Raw genomic sequence first — 20,707 nt, 5'->3', positions numbered from 1 at the left:
CTCGTAACTCTTAACGACCACCTCATCCGAGATTCTGCTCTATGCTTTCAAGATCCAGATAAAAAGTAACTCTACAGACAGCTTTTTGATTTTGCTGATTGGCGTCAGATCATGCTGTCCTGTGGCCATCCACTCTGCATACAGCTTTCAAACATTCAAGGACACATCAAGAGGCTGTAGCAGTGTCGTGAGGCCGCCTGGAATAACTGCGATGTCGGTGCATACTTCCTTCAGCTTTGCCTGACCGCTATCCACAAGGTGACCCCGAAAGCTGTCCACCAAGAGGAGCAAGGGTAACAGAAGTCTTCAACTTCTCCCATTAAACTCCCAGTCTTTGCCCCAAATGGTCTTTATTCAATCGTCCATAAGGTCTACCATCATCCAAACCGTTTCGTGAACTTGGATGTAGATACCACATGGAAAGTATCCCTTCGGAAGTTTCTTACATGTTAGTGTCACACAAGGAGGCAGCTTTTGCCCATCTGCCATCACTGCCAGCATCATGGTGCATCATTTTCTGCACCCGACATCTTGTCTAGGACACTTCAGAAACTTTTCTCGACAGTCGTGCTTTAAGACATGTCGAAGTTCAGCTGAGTCTGGTCAGCATTCCCTATTTGGGACAAGAGGAAGCCTTTATCTTGGCGGATCATCGTGATAAAGTGGTGAAATACCATCAATTTGTCTTCATGGGAAGACAGGAGCCGCTGGCATGACGACGTCCACCGTCTCAATGACAACCCATTCCATCGCGTCAAGTGTGTCGTCTATCCAGAGCTTGCACGGAAGTCTTTTGTCACGATTCCCTGCTTGCTCGGAATTGCACACACCTGATTTCGTATCATTTCCAGTGATACAGCGTGTCCTTCTTTGCAGAGGTACCTTACATATTCGAAGGCCTCCATCTCAACTTGCGGAAACTTGCTGGTCTTTGGTACACAGAAAGCCTGGCGTGTAATGTTTGTTACCTTAAGCTTGTTTTGCTGACTTCTCCAGGACCAGACACGAATCTCGTTGACACCGGAGTGCCTGCTGGCAGCACGGTTGCCATGCTTGAGCGCAAACTCGATAACCCTTACTTGAAGGCAGCCATGTAACCATGTAACAAGCAAACAAACACCAAGCACCGTGCTCGGGGATCGCAGTAAACGCAGTTGCCACCTTGCAAGGTGGCGAATATGCGGCATTATCAGGAATTATGGGAACACATTTGCTGCGGGATGACAACCAGCCAACCAACCGGAGGTCACTGCTATAGAAGTATGGGACATCAAAACAAAAATGGCGATAGACGGAGCAAGGTACACGTACGGTAGCTACTGTACCAATTTCTTTTCGCTCATGAGTACATTACATGTGTAGAAATGGTATTATTAACGTTGGCAAGTTACTCGATTTGTGGCGTTAATGTAGTGAGGCCCACTTTGAGGAGATAGAAATCGAGACTGCCATGCTCAGCTATCACTGGACATGGCAACATTTGTGGACATGCTGGGGATTTTTATACCCTGATACAGTATGTTTTACTAAGGGTGGGCAAATATTCCATTTGTAATGTAAACGGCGCCGTAAAGGTATACACAATTTGGTAACTTAATATGATACACTTCTCCCATGTCTATTTAAACGTGGCTACTGCTGTCGCCGCTCGCGATTGGTTACCTGCCCCGAGTACCATGCACAGCATAGTCGGTAAAGTAAATGTCCCTCATCCCTTTCGATACAGGACAGGCTCTTTAAGCGCCACAGAAAAACTAGCAATCTTGTTCAGTTTTAAAGTTCATTATGAACACTATGCATTTGTTCGTGCTCAGTTCATGTTGCTCAATGTCTTCTTGCAGCGGCCTGTGAGATGTCAAACTCGGCTGCTCATGTCGGTTTGACAGATGCAGTCAGTTTGGTGAGTCCTGACAAGTTGTTTACGTAGCATTCAATAGATGGTGCTTGGCCTTCAGGCACAATAATTGTCAGCGGAACCAGTAGACAACCCTCGCAGAAGAAAGCTTGGGGTGGGATCATCAGGTGAGTAAAAGATATACAACTTTGATGAAAGAATTTAGGGGTGCAATGATTATGCGAGCGCGACCATTATGCAATGAATACAGTAAACTGCCTACGTGCCTGACCCGTAGATCAGATTTTAACGACCGACGATGGCGCTCGCCACTATTGCTATGCTTTCAGTGTTACTTGTTTTTCTCGCCGCAAGCTCGCAGAATAAGTTTTGTGACTTGCAGTTGTGTCGCTATCGTTCCTCACCATCACTACAGCGTGGCAATGGTAGCAGCGGTTGTTTCTTGCTCAACAAGCAGAGGTAAAAAACTGCAATCACATCTACAGTAAAACCTCATTACTACGAACACCACATTAACGAACTTTTCAGAAATCCCCTGCGGACTTCTTATACAGTGGAATCTCGATGATACGAATCTCACGGGGTCACGAGAAATATTCGTATGAGCCGAAATTCGTATCATCCAAACAATTAAATCTAGCTGAATTAAAGAGTGAGAGGTGAACTCACTCAGGCACGCGTACGTAAAAAGCATTTATTTCTTGAACAAAAAGTCTCTAATGTCCTTCTGCTTTTTTTTCTTTGTCAGGTCAATTAGCAGACTTTGTTCAAATCCATAAAAACGCGCGCACGTGTCGTCGCTGATTTCATCCGCGGCCATAGCACGCCTCAGAACTTCGAGCACATGCAGCATTTCAGCCGCCGGTGGTGATCCTTCGCCGTCGCCCACGTCTAACACAAAGAACGCGGCCTGAAGTCGGGGGCGCAGCTGCGCATAGCAACCGTGACGTCACAAAGTAGCGGTAGAACGAGCGCGCGGGCGTCGGCGGTGGCAGCCGCTCCTTCGTCAGACGTCTCATTGAAGTCGAGTGAGTGAGACCCATAGTTCCGAAGCGGCCCAGTGATAGCGCGCCAAGCGGTTCGGGGAAGCGGCAGCGGACGCCGGATTCCCCCAACATCAAACGCCAGAAGAACAAGGAGCGAATACGCATGCGACGAATAAACATGTCACCAGATGCGAAAGCAAGGGAGGCAGAACGGAAACGCCAACAGCGACTGATGAGATCGCCGGGTACCAAAGGCAGGAAAGCAGAACGAAAGCGGCAGCAGCGACCAGCCATTTCACCGAACAGCAAAGCCAGGGAAGCGGAGCGCAGAAGGCAGCAGCGTCTGGCTTTCGCCAAGCACACTTTCAAATTTACAAAGTATCTTCGGTAATTTTCGTATCAACCGACGCGGGTCGAAAATTAATTCGTAACAACTGTTCTCTAGCACGTTGCAAAGTAATGGGGCTCGGCCGGGACCACAGAAAAATTCGTATCATCCAGAAATTCGTATTAGCCGCGATCGCATCATCGAGATTCCACTGTAGTTTCAATGTAAAAATATTTCAGTACTACAAACTTCAGAATACTGAAACTTTTCAGAGTAACGCTCGTTATTCAGTTTGCCTGTAATGTTAACAATGCCCCAGTACTACGAACTAATATTCCGAAATCTGGGGATTCTTACATTTCCGTGTATCCTTCATGGCAAACAACAGGGTGCAGAGAGCAGATGTCGCGCCGCTTGGATTCAGAAAACCCGAGACGGCGCCTGAGAAAAAAAGAATGCGGGCGAGCGGAGGCAACGAGACACCAGCTTTTGCGAGCATGTACTCCGCCCAGAGAAGTGTCACCTACCAAAGGAGGCGCGTCTCTTCCTTCTCTCACCCTTCTTTCTACGTGCACCTATTTCCTTCGCACTTCTTTCTGCGGCCACACTAGCTATGCGCGCCGTGAAATGTAACCTCCGTACTCAAGGGGATGCCACACGGTCGCAATTTGCACTTTCCAGACGGCGTCATTTACACATGCTTGCACTTTGACATAGTTCAGGTGTCTGCCTCGAGCGAAACAGTTGCATGTCCACGGCAAGAAATGTGAAAAACAAACCAAAAGCAAGAAATAGCATTTGGATGCATCATGGAACTACTTTTTTGTCTAGTTTTCTTGGCATCAGCATCAGTTTTGCGCACGTCACTCTTATTATACTGTGCTTCGGTGGTGGGTGGTGGTGGAAGCTATGGAAAATAGCAACAGCTGGTGCCGGAAGCCAACAGCGACGTTTCCGTGGATAGCTCACATGGTGACTACTTATGAACTGAGAGGGTGATGGGTGGAATGATTAATTTTGGGGCTTTCACTATAACAATCTTTCAGAATAATGAACAATTCACGGCGGTCCCCTGAAGTTCGTTACATCAAGATTTCACTGCATCAGGATTCCTCGATTCAAGAAACTGAACTGTCCTGTTATGTACCATGCCGCCAGGAAGCGAGCGTCAATGTCAACAGAAATTCTCTCCCTTTGCCTCAATCAGCGTGCACAAGCAGTGTTCTTTCAGGCAGCCAGCGACTGAGCACACATGGCTGCTTTTCTAGAACATCGATGTGTTTTTCTAACGCAACTTTGAATGATCAAAAACCTGAAACTAATAAAACTGAATTGCATTCTTGAACAAGAGTGTCTTTCAGTTTGCAGTTTCTGGGCCCTGCACTTCGTGCATGCCTTCGAAGCACGTTTCAGTCCCGTCTGTTGCCTGCCGGTAGCCAAACACAGGAAGGTGAATGCATGTGCCTGCAGGTGCACGTGTGTGACCGAACGAGTCACTGAGGGTAGCACAGGACTCACCGCAGCCCAGAGCAGAGCCTTCTGCAGGGCTTCCTTCTCAGCATCCAGGTCGAGCGTCCCGATCATGGTGCCAAGGGTCGACAGCAGACGACCCAGCAGCCAGAGCTCGCATTCTCCCAGGGTGGCCGGAACGTGGTTCTCCATCAACTCGCGCATCACCTGGTAGAGGTCCTCGAATTGCGGCAGCTCCCCAGTGGAATCCTCCATGGGCTCCGGAAATGGCTGCCGCTCACATGCTGCCACTATCTATACACACAGCCATCAGGGGAGAGGAAAGCCCAATGAGTGATGCGGTACCCCAGCAATGCAGTTGACACATGCGTTACACCAGTGTATGCTACAGCCACCATAATGCTTCTTTAAAGAGGTCCAAAACACATTTTTGCTTTGGACCTCTCATCCAACCCTGATTCTGGAAAGGTGCAAGAATTCCAAGTATTCCTGAAAATACTTTCTGAAAGGAATTTAGTATGAATGGTCATACAAAAAATGTAATGTTTACTTTCCTCATTCCCTTTCAACACATTGGTTCCTCTCAGCCAAGTCAGCATTGGCCGCAATGCCATTCTTATCATTCCTGCTTTTGTTTTGCAGCAAAGGTGATAGGGAGACATGAGTCTTAGACCAAACATTTTTCTTAAATTCTTATTCTTCAAGTTATGGTGCTGAAAACTTGTACCTAAATGCAATGTTGAGAGCCTATTTTCAATATAAGGTCCATTTTTGTTTATACCTTCGGTTCTAACTTCCTGCAAGCTCGCTTTAATTATTTTTCTTGAGAGGTTTGCAAAATATCAGTTCCTCAGACGCCACTAAACAGGGCATCAATGGCTTTTGCATGACTCAAGGAATGCCATAAGACCAACCTTATTGCTACCCTAGAACAAGAGTTGCGAAACTTTGAAGTTCAGCTCCAGGAGAACACTCTTTCAAGTTTGCACAGGAACCACAAGAACATTTCTGTCTAAGTTCCTCATCGTCCCTTTGTTCTTCAGCCCTCTCATTTGAGGACATTTGCTGGTCCTCAGAAGGTAGAACATATTCCTCCTCAGCACCAAAATTATCCTCAGATTCACTGAACTAATGAGAGGCTTCTTCCATCAAACATACACCAAGAAAATCTGGCAACCCTCAGTACACCGCACCACAAAAGACATGCACTTTTTCCAGCAGGTTTGTCATTGAAAGAAAGTGTTGTCCTCATAAACAGGTGCTTTTGCTGTGAAGTATAGTTATCAATGGTAAAAGAGTTCCCGCAAAGTTTCACAAAAAACACAAACACACACAATACGAAACAGCACACACCCCCGTGCACATTCAGCGACATCTGACGGGAATCAGTCTCTTCGCATGTTGGGAGGGGCCTCACACATGATGACAGAGAGTTATTAGACTCACATGGCCAGTGGCACCGAACTTCCCACTAGCCAGCATTGCGAGAAACGGTAGGACTGCTGCTGCTTGCAGAGCAGTAGCTCTAACTGGGAATTTGCGGCCACAAGTGGCAGAGGGTTGACTTGTGCCTTCTCCTGTTATAGATTGACGAATCTTGCCCAGAGCGAGCTGCTCCTTGCCGCCTGCATTCTGCACATCAACGAAAGTTACACGCAGTCACCATCTCATCCGGCTCCTTCAGAACGCCCGTAAAGGAGTGTGACGCATCCTGTGACGTCACGTGGTTGCAGCACCACCAGGACCTTTATAAGCGCCGGCCCGACACCCTCCACCTGGGATTTGCGGCCACGAGTGGCCAATGGTTGACTTGTGCCTTTTCCTATTAGAGGCAGGCCATTTATCTGGTTAGCCAAGTGGCTGCTAATTTATGTGGCTGTGAATTGTCACTCTCTGTCCCTCGTGCCATAATGGGTGTCGAGGTGTGCATGCACTGTGCATGCACTGTGCCTAACAGCGCGTTCGAATGGAACAAAAAACAAAACAATGCTTTGGACCGGAATGATAACGTACCCGAAACATTATTAATTTTTTGTTTCGAAGTGAAACCGAAATATTTTTGATCGGCTTTTAGTTCAAGGGAAAGTCAGCAAATCCGAAACAACTGACGTCCGGCAATGTCAGAATTAGCGCGTATCTCAAGACTCCACATAAGCTCGTATCTCAGGCAGGGATAGTGCGGGCAATAGCCGGTCTAGTGCTCCACTAATCTAAGCCTGCTGCTCGACGAACTAGCAGATCAGCACCGTCGAAAAAACCCAGGGCTTGCGCGCTGAAGAGCTTGTCATTTTTTACAGGTACAATGCTTTGTTACCAAAGTTCTATCGTTTGTTTATGTTCATTTATGTTTGTTTTATCGGAACAGCGATCTTGCATTTCGGCAAGTACACTCGATGAGTTGCTACTTCTGAGATCATGTTCAGTGCCTTGACTGATCATGATAATAATTGATAATTGTGGATATGATAATTGTGGACAACATGATAACATGATAATTGTGGATATGTACAGGCAACTTGGGCCCACGTGCAGGTGTTGGCTGCTGCCTTGCCAAGTAGACTTCGGCCACTTGGCAAATTGCCTACTAGGCTAGCACATACCATTGACACAGGGTATGTGCCAATGGGTATCTGCCCATTCTTGGCCAATCACCCCCAAATGAATGTCCCACTACGACACAAAAGGTTGGCATCATACATCCCCTTTGTCTTCATTAGGCGAACAGCCACAGACAGCAAGAGTGTACTCGTGTCATACGCTACCACAGCTACCTCGCCAACTCGAGCAAGCTTCCAGATTTACAATCCAAACACTGCGTTTGATTTGTGCGCTTTGTTTATTCCTTCTTACTACTTCTGCCTCGTGGCAAATCTCCCAAATAGCAATAAAAACAACTGCTCAGCTCATCATCTCACCTGTGGGAGCAATTTTGTGCGGTCGTAACGACGCCGTATCACGTTCAGTGCCCTCCGCAGAACACGGCCCGCGTACGCTGCACGGTTGCCGGCCGGGCCCTGGATCACCACGCGATCCTTCAAGCGGCGGCGCTCCAACAAGAAGTGGCTGTGTGAGGATCACAAAAGCTTCACCGACATCCACTCAAATTGTAGCATTCACAGAAGCAGAAAACAAATGGTCCGTTCAGAAATATACACACTACCGTAACACCCGAGCCATCAGCCAGTCCATTTTGCCAGAGGGTGTGTTGTTGTACACCTAGCCACAATGGCTGCGTCTGAACAGGAGTTGAATGCCAATACACTTGCACACATAAATATTGTTGCATGATAAAAGAAACCCCAGAGAGACGTCAAAGTTATTTCACATCCCTCCGATACGTTTTATTGCTTCTGTGTTACCCTAACGACAACGAAACTTTTTTTATTTTTGATCTATGGTAGACACCTAATAAATAAATAAATAAATAAATAAATAAATAAATAAATAAATCTGCCTCAGATAGGAGTCTGGGTTATGTCTCAGGGAAAGAGCAGAAAAGGTTGGTAATCCAAGCATCAAATTATTGGACTATAACACTCAGAAAAATGCAGGTCATGCTATCCTTTTCAGAGCGCTTTGCTAGTGGTGAATTCCAATGACAGAGTTCGAGGACTCTTTTTCTTTTTTCCTGGCTGCATGTTCTATGGCAGATACGGAACAGTTGGTGATTGGAGACCACTCAGAGGAGCAGACTAGACTGCTGTCAAAATTGTCTGAGCCAATGAAGAAATCATAGAAGTTCAGTTTGTTACAGACAGATTGTCACAAAAACCTACAAGTCGCTCGCCGATCCGGCTGCCAGGAGCAAGCCGACGGAACACAGGGGTCCGCTTTACGCTTCGCCCTGGCCTACAAGCGAGAGGTCTTTGTGCAACATTTATTTGTTCAGGGTTGGTCAGCCCGAGCAAGGCGCCCGTGTATCGGTGCGTCGGCAATCACGAAGCAACCCGTTGAAGGGGGATAACAAGCATTTAATCATACACAAAACTGATCACGGACAATAAGGGAACAAAGAACTCAAAGTAGGAACGAACAGAATTGGCGAGAAGCACACACAATTGGAAACACGACCAGAACATACAATAATCAGGCAGGGTTACAACAACAGTAAACAAAGGAGTTTAGAGGCACAGGAGTCATTGAGAGTTAACAGAACAAAGAAGAAGAGGACAAGCCGGCGGACAGACCATATCGGAGCGCGGCGAAGAACGGGGACGGCTCGTGTGGCAGTCGTTGCGGCGATGGCTCGAAGGCGGCGAGCCCGGTGCGATGAAGCGCGCGCCTCGCCGTCAGGAATTCGGCCCCGCACGCCGCAAAGACTCACACAACCTTCTTCGCTGCCTCTTTACAACCGACTGTCCCTTCCCACCGAACTGCTAACGAGCTGGCGGAGGGAAGACGCTGGTTAAAGACAGCGCTGTGCCCAGTGGTTATTTACGGGCATTTTTTTTTTTCTCGGTGCCACCGAAGACGGCATGCGCACTGTCGATTTATGGCCCGGCCGTCTCCGCGATCCCGACCAGCGGAAGCGACCGAACAGTGGACACAGGGCGCACAACTCGCTTCACCGTGCGCTCTGCCTGCTCCACTCTGGTAATCTTACACCGCGGCCAAGCCCCGACTCCGTCGAAGGGGACAAAGCCGCCTCCGAAGAACAGCCGCTTGCGCGGCTCACAAAGCCGACCATCTCCAGATGCCCCTCGACCCTGGGCAGTCCTCTCCGCCCTCTCTCGCGGCCTCTTCCCGTAGCCTCGGAACGGGATGCCCGAAAAACGCACTCTAAAGAAATATATATATAACATGGTTGGCGCCGGTCTGTGACACTGCTTCCCGCTCAAGAATATTACAGCGTAATATTTTACTAGCCACAGGCCAGCGACAAATCACACACAATAACAACAGGAAACCTATGAGCGTCGAACGTCAGAGCAGGAATGTACTCTCAAAACTAGTGTAGAATCTACGGACGCACAGGTGGATATGCACACTTCACGGTTGCATTGTCCAAAAAAAAAAGATAGTCCAATCCCAATGGCATGAGGATCTGGACCCAGTCTCATGGGCACTGTCAGTTCTCTGGCACTGTCAGCTGACGCGCACCCACTGCACTCGCGAAGTCCACAGTATTGTCCATACTAAGAAGCACATGATAACGCACGGCACAAAGACAGCAACCACATCGTATTATATCATAGCTGCACAAAGCTAGACCTAATGCCTCCATACAGAACACATGGAAGAACATAATACAGAACACTGCATGAGGTCGTCAGTGGCATGGATACATAGAAGCCCTGACGTTGAGAAAAACAAACATCATTATACAGTGATAACAACATGCCTCCGCGAATTAGTCTATCCGACTCATATAGTCTGCTCCTTGATTAGGTTTTCCCGGCTTACGTTATCTGAATCCTCCGACACCCAAAGGTCCCTTAACGGTCTTTTCTCACGAGCTTGCGATCTCGTCACTACGGCGTTTGCATGGTCACCATCCAAGTCTGCGATAGCCGAGCGCTCGCCTCCAGCAGTGTCGCACTCCTGCTCAGCGCTAATACTCCTTGAGGGTTGTACTTCTTTTGAGGAGGGCACAGTCGCGGCCATCGTATCCAATCTCCAGTCGAGATCCGGATCGGCGGCATTTCTAACTCCTTCAACGTTGCCGAGTACCAGGTCATAAAGGGGATCCTTCATACACTTCGCCCGAAGGCGGCCCTTGAAATAAGGTGTGTCCACGCTGATCCAAGCCTCTGGAAGCAGGAGAACCGACCGATCGAGGAGGTACACGGGAGAGTTGGACCCTATGAGGTCACCATCCTTGACCAGACTCCTCCTTACTATCACTGTGTTGCATCCAGTGTCTCTAAGCACCCGAACCCTTTGGTCACCAACCACCCCGGTGACTACTGGAAGTTTCTCATTAACATTTACGGGCTCATCTGTCAGGCCCACGCCAACGACCGGGACCTATTCCCCATTCTTCAGCTCAACGTATCCGTTCTCAATGCACAACGACGCCGATTCTTCTGCCTTGCCTTGTGGCTTGCTTGGACCCTTCTGCCAACACTTCCAACTAGTGTGCATCGAGTGGAGCAGACGACGACACGTCGTGTGTCACTTGCTGGGCAAAAGTGAGACCCAGCGTTTATTCAGCACTGGTTTTATACACGTTGTGAACAGGCGGGTAACGCCCTTATCACATGGGGGCGTATCGTGCCATGAACACAGAGCGCGCTGCATGCTGAGCAGATTAGATACAGATTACGATACATCCCCCTTCGTAACGAAAAAAAAAAAAAAAAAAAAACTTAGGACAAGGAGCGCTTTTAGCTCGGGAGAACAAAAAGAAAGTTAAAGAATCACTGCACATCCAAAACTACAGCAAAGATCAGAGCACTGAATACAGTCACGGCACTTGTTGAAAGTTCGCGTCATACATTAAGCGCCGAGGTGGTCTGCGTTGTCTTGTAGTCCTTGGAGCAGCTGCTTGTTGCGGAACTGTCGGCACAATGCTCGCTGTGCTGTTTGGGTTTTGCGCCGCCTCTGGGTCGTGTTGTGTGCTGGCAGGGGCAGCGTATTCTTGAAAAACACCTTCGTCGTCGTGAGGAGGACCGCTAAGGCGAAAAGATTCTCTGGTTGGCAGCAGATGCTCGCGGTTGCGTCGCAAGAGTTGCCCGTCTTCAGTCATGACAACGTATGACCTTGGTTGACCAGACGACTGAAGAACCCGAGCCTTTCTTCTCCATGATGAGGTGTCTTTTATTCTGACCGTTTCGCCGTTGTTGAGCGGTGCGAGTGGCCCTCTTGAGTAGTCTGTTTGCTGGCGTTTGTCAACCCGCCGGCTTTGTCCGACCTGAACGGTTGGTAGAGTTGTTCGCAGCGAGCGTCCCTGTAATATTTCGGCTGGTGACCAGCCGCATTCCAGTGGAGTTGACCTGTAAGCGAGAAGACCAAGCCAAAAGTCTTGTTTAGCTTCAGTTGTTTTCTTCAAGATTCTCTTGACTACTTGTACCCCCTTTTCGGCGAGTCCGTTGGAGCGGGGAAAATACGGGCTTGAGGTCACGTGTTTGAAATCGTACACTTTTGAGAACATGGCAAAATCTCTACTGGAAAATTGAGGCCCGTTATCAGTGCATACCTCTACAGGTATGCCATATCTGGAAAATATGGCACTTGCTGCATCTACAGTAGTTTTTGCTGAAGTGTCTACGAGCTGTTGGACTTCGGGAAAATTCGATAGGGCATCATAAACACACAAGTAGGACCGACCTGCGTGGCTAAAAATGTCCATGCCGACGCGGTACCATGGTTGGTCTGGAACCGGACGCATAATCAAAGGCTCTTGCGGCAACTTGTAAGCGTACGTTTTACATACAGAACATGCTTGTGCAAACGTCTCGATATCAGTGTTCATTCCTGGCCAGAACACCAGGCGCCGTGCCCTTTCTTTGCACTTGTTAATTCCCATGTGGCCTTGATGAGTTCTGGCCAACATATCGCGCCTCATACTGGCCGGAATGACAATCTTACAGCCTTTCAAGAGAACCCCTTTTACTTCCGATAGCTCAGCGGCAAAAGGCTTGAACGGTCCTTCAATTGGTTGCCCGTTCTCCAGGTGCTTTAGCACAGCGGCGAGCTGCGTGTCCTTTCGTGTCTCGGAAGCCAGTTCTTTCCACATGGTTTCGCTGACAAGAGAATCAACCACACTTACTGCGTGCACTTCGACGTCGTCGTTGTTGTTGTCTGCGTTATCTGCTGCGCCCTTAACGGAAGCCCTGGACAGCATGTCCGCCAGTAGGAGCTGTTTTCCTGGAACATAATGCATTAAAATGTCATAGCGTAGCAGACGTAAAAAAAATCGCTGCAGTCTTGGCGGCATGTCACCGATCGCCTTCTGTGATATGGAGATCAACGGACGATGGTCAGTCTCAACGACAACCTTCCGCCCATACATGAAATGGTGAAATTTCTCGCAGCCGAAAACTATGGCCATTGCTTCCTTTTCAATTTGTGAATAGCGTTGCTGCGTATCAGTAAGCACTCTGGAGGCGTACGCAACCGGTTTCCATGCACCGTTGTGATACTGCAGCAAGGCAGCACCGATTCCGTTTTGTGACGCATCGCATGATAACCTGGTTTCTTTTTCAGGGTCAAAAACTGATAGCAAGGGCTGCTTGCTAAGGCTGTCGCACAGCGCTCTCCACTCTTTTTCGTGATTTGCCGACCATTCGAAAACAGTGTCTTTTTTTAGCAAGCTTCTGAGAAGCGTTGTCCTTTCTGCTAGTGTTGGCAAAAACTTTCCAAAATAGTTCACGACACCCAGCATGCGTTGAACTGCTAGTTTATCACTAGGGGGTGCCATCTGCAACATGCACTCAACATGGGATGCATTTGGACGGATTCCTTCTTCGTTTATTACGTCGCCCAGGAATTCAATTTGTTGAACGCCAAACTCGCACTTTGCTGGATTGAACGTAAGGCCCGCACGTTCTGCCGCTTCTAGCGCTGATCTTAGACGTTGGTCGTGCTCTTGTTGGGAATTGCCCCACACGAGTATGTCATCGACATACACTCTAACGCCAGGAAGCGCGTCAAAAATTTCACTTAGGGTTTGCTGAAATACTTCGGACGCTGATGATATTCCGAAAGGCAGTCGCAAAAATCGATAGCGGCCGAAGGGTGTCGCAAAAGTGCATATCCTAGACGTCTCGTCATCTAAGGGAATTTGGTGAAACCCTGCGTTTGCATCTAGGCGAGTGAATACTCTTGCGCCGGCCAGCTCGGCCTCTATGTCTTCCCGCCTCGGCATCGCGTAGTGCTCGCGCTTGAGGCACTCATTTATTTTCCTGGGGTCCATGCAGACTCGCAGCTTCCCGTCTTTCTTTCGTACGATAACAAGGGGACTCACCCAGTCTGTTGGCTCAGTGACTTTTGCAATTATTCCGGCTTGTTCCATACGTGACAACTCCTCCCGAAGTGGCTCCTCTAAAGCCAGTGGCACTCGACGAGGTCTCTGAACCACTGGCGTGGCGTCCTTGCGAAGCACCATGTGGTATACTCGTTTGACGCAGCCGGTGCCAGTGAAAAGGTGACGAAAGCTGGCAACCACTTCTTCAGAGCTGTTTTGCGACACGCTGTTCACGCGTGAAATCAGTCCCAGGCGTTCACTCGCCTCAAGTCCTAGGATTGCTTGGCGCCCCTTTCGTGCCACGAAAAAGCTCAGCATGGCAATGCAACCATTTAAAGAGACTTCGGCCCGCATGACGCCAATGTGTTTGATTACATCTCCGCCGTAGGAGCGTAAAATCGCGCTGCTGGGGTACAGGGGCGGCTGTGGGTTCATTTTGGCGTATAATCCATAAGGCAACAAATTTGCCTGCGATCCCGTGTCAACCTTTAACTGAACTGCCACGTTCTTGATTTGGACTTCCACCGTCCAGTCATGCTTGCTGGACACATTCTTTGCGGATACGTCGAGAATCTCGAAATCGTCTTGGCCGCTTTGCAACTCGCCAACAACTGCCGTCGCTTTACAACATCTGGCAAAGTGGTTTTTCCGCTGACATCTCCGGCACGTTTTTCCAAAAGCAGGGCACCTTCTTGGGGAGTGTTTTCCGCCGCAGTTTCGGCAGTCATAACGTGTCTGTTCTCGGTTTTCGCGGCTTGTGCTAGTCCTGCTGATAGGATGCACTTGGTGTTCCTGGTTCCACATTTCCTTATGAGTTGCTGATTCTTCAGCTGCTTTACAGGCTTGTTCTGCCTTCTGCAGGGTCAAGTTGTTGTCCCTGAGGAGCTTTTCACGTACCGTGTCGTCATTTATCCCGAACACAATTTGGTCCCTGACCATCGATTCCGCCAAAGCTCCAAAGTTGCAAGCACGTGCTTGATTCTTCAGGTCTCGTAAGAAATGCTCCACTGGTTCGCCAGCAGCTTGGATTCTTCTCCTGAACATATACCTCTCGTGAACCTCATTGGTCTGTGCAATGCAATACTCATCAAATTTTTTCACCACTGTGGCATAGTCGTCGTTCTTCTCGCCTGCTGCAAACGTGAAGGTGTTAAAGACTTCAATGGCCTCTGCGCCCGCGACGCTCAAAAGCAACGCTGTCTTCTTGGACTCAGTCCGAGGCTTTTCTGCGACCTCTGACGCCGTGAGGAAAATTTCAAACCTTTGTTTGAAGAGCTGCCAGTTCTTGCGCAGGTCGCCTGTTGTAAGGAGCGGCTCCGGTGCTTTGAGGAAATCCATTTTCCGCGACAGGATCGCTGGTCTTCACGCGTCGTGCAGGAAGTGCATTGCCATGCTATCCCACTCCTGACACCATGCATCGAGTGGAGCAGACGACGACACGTCGTGTGTCACTTGCTGGGCAAAAGTGAGACCCAGCGTTTATTCAGCACTGGTTTTATACACGTTGTGAACAGGCGGGTAACGCCCTTATCACATGGGGGCGTATCGTGCCATGAACACAGAGCGCGCTGCATGCTGAGCAGATTAGATACAGATTACGATACATAGTGTGGCCGCTTTTGCCACAATTGAAACATTTCAGAGGTTGGTTGTTGCCCTCCGCTCTGTCTACGCGACAGTTTTCAGCTCGATGGCCGATACGAGAGCAAAGGAAGCATTTCTGCACCTCCTGATCCCTCACCTGCACAGCTGACTGGCTCCTGTCTTTCCTTTCAGCTCTTTGTTCCGCATCTGTTGTAGCTGACGGCTCTTTCCCCGCAGCTGGACGTCTTGCGAAATTCGGCCATCCATGAGCGTCTACGTAATGCTCCGCTCTTTATCATTTCTTGAAGAGTAGCATCTTTTTTCTCTTTTAGGAAGAGTTCCAGTGGTGCCGCGCAGTTTGAAAGGAACTGGTCCTTCACCATCAGCTTGAACAGATCCTCGTATGCCTTCTTGGTGTTGGACAGCTCAACCCAGCGCTCAAGGACATTCTTGAGCCGAGTAACAAACTGGGAGCACGTTTCCCCGTTCATAGGGGATGCACCCTTAAACTTTTCTCTAAACCCTTCCTCGGTCATTCTAAAACGTAGCATCAATGCTTGCTTTAACTTTCCATAATCCGTGCAATCTGGCGCGGACATCCTACTGAAGACACTCAGTGCCTCACCGCTCAAACACAGGCTCAATGCAGTGGACCACTGGTCTCGTGGCCAACCTTGACCTCGAGCAACGCGCTCAAAACGCATCAAATACGCGTCGAGGTCATCACGTTGCTCATTGAACACAGGCATAACTTTGTGCGGGTTCACTTTGTTTCCCGGCATAGCCCCCCTCTCTTCGGACCCGGACCTAGAGTCCGTTTCCGAGGAACTGCAGAGTTGCTGCCTCAGAAACAACACCTCCTTTTCTTTTTCAAGCAGAGCCATTCTTAAGCTGGACTCTTCTCTTTCAGTCTCGAGCTTTAATTTGGACTCCTCCTCTCTCATAGCCTTTTCGCGTTCAGCTTCTTCCCTCCGCCAAGTGCGTTCTGCATTGCACTCTTCTCAACGTCTAGCTCTCTCTTGCTCTATCCAGGAAAACAATTCTTTACCTTCGAAGCCGAAGCTCCGTCCCTGATCAACGAGTTTATCAAACTCGGCCTCTGCCATCGTGCTCAAAGAAACAGTGGACTTCTTGCCACTAGCACGACCCCTCAAACGAGTTCCTTCGGATCCTCAGCACCGACACACGGCTGACCAAGTCCTGTAGCGGACACCAATTATTGTCACAAAAACCTACAAGTCGCTCGCCGATCCGGCTGCCAGGCGCAAGCCGACGGAACACAGGGGTCCGCTTTACGCTTCGCCCTGGCCTACAAGTGAGAGGTCTTTAGGCAACATTTATTTGTTCAGGGTTGGTCAGCCCGAGCAAGGCGCCCGTGTATCGGTGCGTCGGCAATCACGAAGCAACCCGTTGAAGGGGGATAACAAGCATTTAATCATACACAAAACTGATCACGGACAATAAGGGAACAAAGAACTCAAAGTAGGAACGAACAGAATTGGCGAGAAGCACGCACAATTGGAAACACGACCAGAACATACAATAATCAGGCAGGGTTACAGCAATAGTAAACAAAGGAGTTTAGAGGCACAGGAGTCATTGAGAGTTAACAGAACAAAGAAGAAGAGGACAAGCCGGCGGACAGACCATATCAGAGCGCGGCGAAGAACGGGGACGGCTCGTGTGGCAGTCGTTGCGGCGATGGCTCGAAGGCGGCGAGCCCGGTGCGATGAAGCGCGCGCCTCGCCGTCAGGAATTCGGCCCCGCACGCCGCAAAGACTCACACAACCTTCTTCGCTGCCTCTTTACAACCGACTGTCCCTTACCACCGAACTGCTAACGAGCTGGCGGAGGGAAGACACTGGTTAAAGACAGCGCTGTGCCCAGTGGTTATTTACGGGCGTTTTTTTTTTTTTCTCGGTGCCACCGAAGACAGCATGCGCACTGTCGATTTATGGCCCAGCCATCTCCGCGATCCCGACCAGCGGAAGCGACCGAACAGTGGACACAGGGCGCCAACTCGCTTCACCGTGCGCTCTGCCTGCTCCACTCTGGTAATCTTACACCGCGGCCAAGCCCCGACTCCGTCGAAGGGGACAGCGAAGCCGCCTCCGAAGAACAGCCGCTTGCGCGGCTCACAAAGCCGACCATCTCCAGATGCCCCTCGACCCTGGGCAGTCCTCTCCGCCCTCTCTCGGGGCCTCTTCCCGTAGCCTCGGAACGGGCTGCCCGAAAAACGCACTCTAAAGAAATATATATATAACATGGTTGGCGCCGGTCTGTGACACACATTTGTGTCTAGAGTCAAACCCACTTATAACAACACCGGTCTGAACAATACATTGGATATAACAATGAATAGCCGCAAACTTTTGTTTGTGTTCTATGTTACAACAGTCAGCTTAGCACAATGCTCCCATGCCATGTTATTGCTTATAACAATCAAATCTGGTTATTTGGTGTGTCCGTCAAAAAAAAAGAAAAAAGACACAAAATCCCTGAAAAAAATATTTAAGTGGCAATTTAGTGGCAAATGCGAAAAAAATGCACTAGCATTACAACGCACCTCTTTGAGGTCCCAGATCCATGACTGAAACTGCGTTCACCACAGCTTGCAAAGTGCAACTGATAGTGGTCCAGGGCCGACCACAGTCAGTTGCACTATCTATCTATCTATCTATCTATCTATATATATATATATATATACCTTTCAGCCTTCCGATGCCAGTGAAGTTGACTCAGAGGGGTGGAAAGGAGACTGGAAGAGAGCTGGCAGAGCCCGTGGGTGGGTATAGTGGCTCGTACTTATTTTCTTTTTCCAGGACCTCGTGTCCCTTTCCTTTTTGATGCAGACAACACGCAGTAGACAGATTTATTTGTTATAGCCAATAATGTGGCACGGGAACATTGTAGTGAGCAGTTTATTTTACCATAGAACACACTCAAAAGTTCAGCTTACCACAGCTGCTCCCTGTTACATTCGAGGACTGTTAAAACCGGCAATGCTATGGGTTCGAATGTACTTCTTTCTGTCTAATGGAAATGTTTCGATGTCTGTCCCCTCTGCCTTTTTTGTGCAAAACAGCGATAAGCTATAACACTTGTCAGTTATAACAATGGGATTTCCTTGGCACTTCAATATTCTTAGAAGTGGGTTCGACTGTAATATACCAGAGTCCTTCAATACTTCCTACCTGGTCACGAAACTTCTGCATAATGCTATGGGAGAGCTTCAACAGTGCCCCCAGTGGACACACCACGGCACTGGAGCAAGTAGTGGGTGGATTGGAGCAGAAGCCGGATGGACGCCACAGGCATTCAATTGCACACGCTTACTATTGTGCAAGGAACGACTGCCTGTATTGGTGTGCAAATATTGTCGACTCAACGTGCAAATTGCCACCATGTTTCTGTACAGTGTTCAGAGACTTAAACGTGAACAGTTTCGAAACAACTACAACGCCTCGTTCCATTTCCAGATTCAACTGCGTTCTCAACAGCAGTTCAGTTCATGATTCAAATTGTACACTTGGACTATTCCATCGTTAGAAACAGACTACAGAGCAAGTTCACGTTGCACCTTTATGTAAGTGCACGTAAACAAACCTGCATTTCAAACTAACAAAGCTAACCAACTGGCCTGCCTCTGCAGTAATGCCATGCAACTTCAACGTAATCTACTGGTCCATCAGTCCATAGCACTGCTACCAATTCTCTCTGGCAGAAAAATCATGCCATTTTGTGGGGGAAAGTGCAGTTTGTTGGCAGCCGTCCCGATAATGCTTCATAGTGTCACGAAACAAGGGGATCACGCTGGCAGTGAACGGCAAGACGCAGGTGATGCTGGGAACAATTTCAAGCCAACATGTTTGCCAACGACGCTTGCTGTTCCAAACGTATACCTGGAGCCTTTATTCTATTCTAGAACCAACTGCTTACTCACAGAGTTTGCCGAGCCCTCAGAACCTGCCACTGAAATTCACCAGTAACTCATCCTTTCCTAGAAGGCACCTTGTTTCTGTATGAGAAATTTAATGCTAATATTATATTTTATTTCTTCATTTCTTCTTCTCTGGAATAGGATTCTGAAGAAATGTGAACAACCTATTACATGCAGTCACTTTCCCAGACATGTTTCCCTCACAAATGAGCAATTACTCCGGGCGTTTGAAATTTCTGTAACCCCACAAGCTCCTCCCTGCTTACCAAGTTGAATCGCTATAGGGCACCGTGCCACAAAAGCGGCATGATGCAGAATCAGTGCACAATAGAGTTTCTGTGAACCGCCTTTTCTTTTGCGAGACTCGTGGCCAACTCACTTGACTGCAGCAACGCTTCGCGTGCGGACCGCCTTAGCCAGTTTGCTGACGTCACTGCTTCCGTGCTCCTTCAGCGCAGCCAGCAGGCACTTACGTTCCCTGCAGAGTAAGTTGGGCGACATCAGCCTGCAGATCTTGAGCAACAGGTCGAATACAGAATGCATTCAAGGGCTGTAAGCACTGATGAAAGACAATTTTTAAAAATAAGGCAGGCTTTAGTTCTTTGATGGACACAGCAGAAGGAAATATCACTTCGTGTCTCAATCATTACGGGCACACTGCACATTAGAAAGGAACCGCGCGCACGGTGCGTCCCGCCAACAGTCGCTTATTCGCCGCTATCCCTCCGATGGCATGCCAGCTCTCCAGCTTCCCTGCAACTCATGGCAGCATCTCACGGCCTTCTCTAGAACTAGCCTGAGCTCTGCGCTTGCAGTACTCCTTACAACCACGCAGTCCTTACATGTTTGTGAGATAGTATTAGTAACAAAAAGTCAAATTTAAAAGCTGGCAAGCACTTTGTATGGGAAAACGTGCGACGTATATGTCCCACTATCTACCTAGGCCATTTTCATCAACAAGCACATTACGTAGCCTGGTTGCCTGCTGCTATCTCCTCAATATTGCGTGTAGAATGATCAGAAGCAGCCTGTGTGCATTAGTGCATACTGAGCAAGAAGCATGTGCATGTTTTGAATGCCTTTTTTTTTTCTCTCCCTCTCTCTCTCTTTACTGCCTTTCAAGGCTACCCAGTTTTACAGCAGTTCTCAGAGAACAGATGCTTTTAGAAAAGCCTCCAAGGCTATGCATTTCAATGAATAGCTTTGTAATGTGTGCACAAAGCTAATAAATTGATAATCTACTACTTCTAAGTGCAGGTTATGGCCAATTGAGTTGCTCAACCTCACCCAAATCATAAAAGCATGCATCTGTCCAAAAATGTTCGTTTCTTTTTTTTTTTAAGTGATTGAATGCTTGAGGAAATGGGCTCAGGCTGTTCCCGTTTCCTTACTCTAGTGCACAGAGTAATAAGAGAGACAGGAGCGCCGACTATCCTCCTCTGGATGAGACAGATGTTGAAACGCTGGTTGTTGGTTCACAGCGCATTCACCAGATGGCGCCACACATGGGAGAAAACTGGGGCAAGGCAGGGGGGCTGCTTCAATCGACCTGCCTTCTTTTTGCATTTTTCTTTTTTTTTTCTATGCTGCCACCATTAGCTGGCTAGCCTGTCATACCACAGCACTGTTTTTTTTT

The 20,707-nt window shown here is 48.6% G+C and overlaps 1 protein-coding gene across 2 annotated transcripts in view; it reads right to left on the bottom strand.

Moving 5' to 3' along the window:
* Nucleotides 1–20,707, bottom strand: part of LOC142584876 (uncharacterized) — a 36,146-nt gene that overhangs the window by 5,714 nt on the left and 9,725 nt on the right. For both annotated transcript variants that reach the window (XM_075695195.1, XM_075695194.1), the window contains exons 3-5: nucleotides 19,451–19,549; nucleotides 7,555–7,702; nucleotides 4,688–4,933 (exon numbers count right to left, since the gene is read on the bottom strand). In XM_075695195.1, the coding sequence (XP_075551310.1) occupies nucleotides 4,688–4,933; nucleotides 7,555–7,702; nucleotides 19,451–19,549 (493 nt within the window). The remainder of the gene's footprint in view (nucleotides 1–4,687; nucleotides 4,934–7,554; nucleotides 7,703–19,450; nucleotides 19,550–20,707) is intronic.

The sequence above is a fragment of the Dermacentor variabilis genome, chromosome 6, assembly GCF_050947875.1.
Source record: "Dermacentor variabilis isolate Ectoservices chromosome 6, ASM5094787v1, whole genome shotgun sequence".
Taxonomy (NCBI): Eukaryota; Metazoa; Arthropoda; class Arachnida; order Ixodida; family Ixodidae; genus Dermacentor; species Dermacentor variabilis.
The sequence above is the reverse complement of the archived record's forward strand: the minus strand, read 5'-3'. Positions and strand labels throughout refer to the sequence as shown.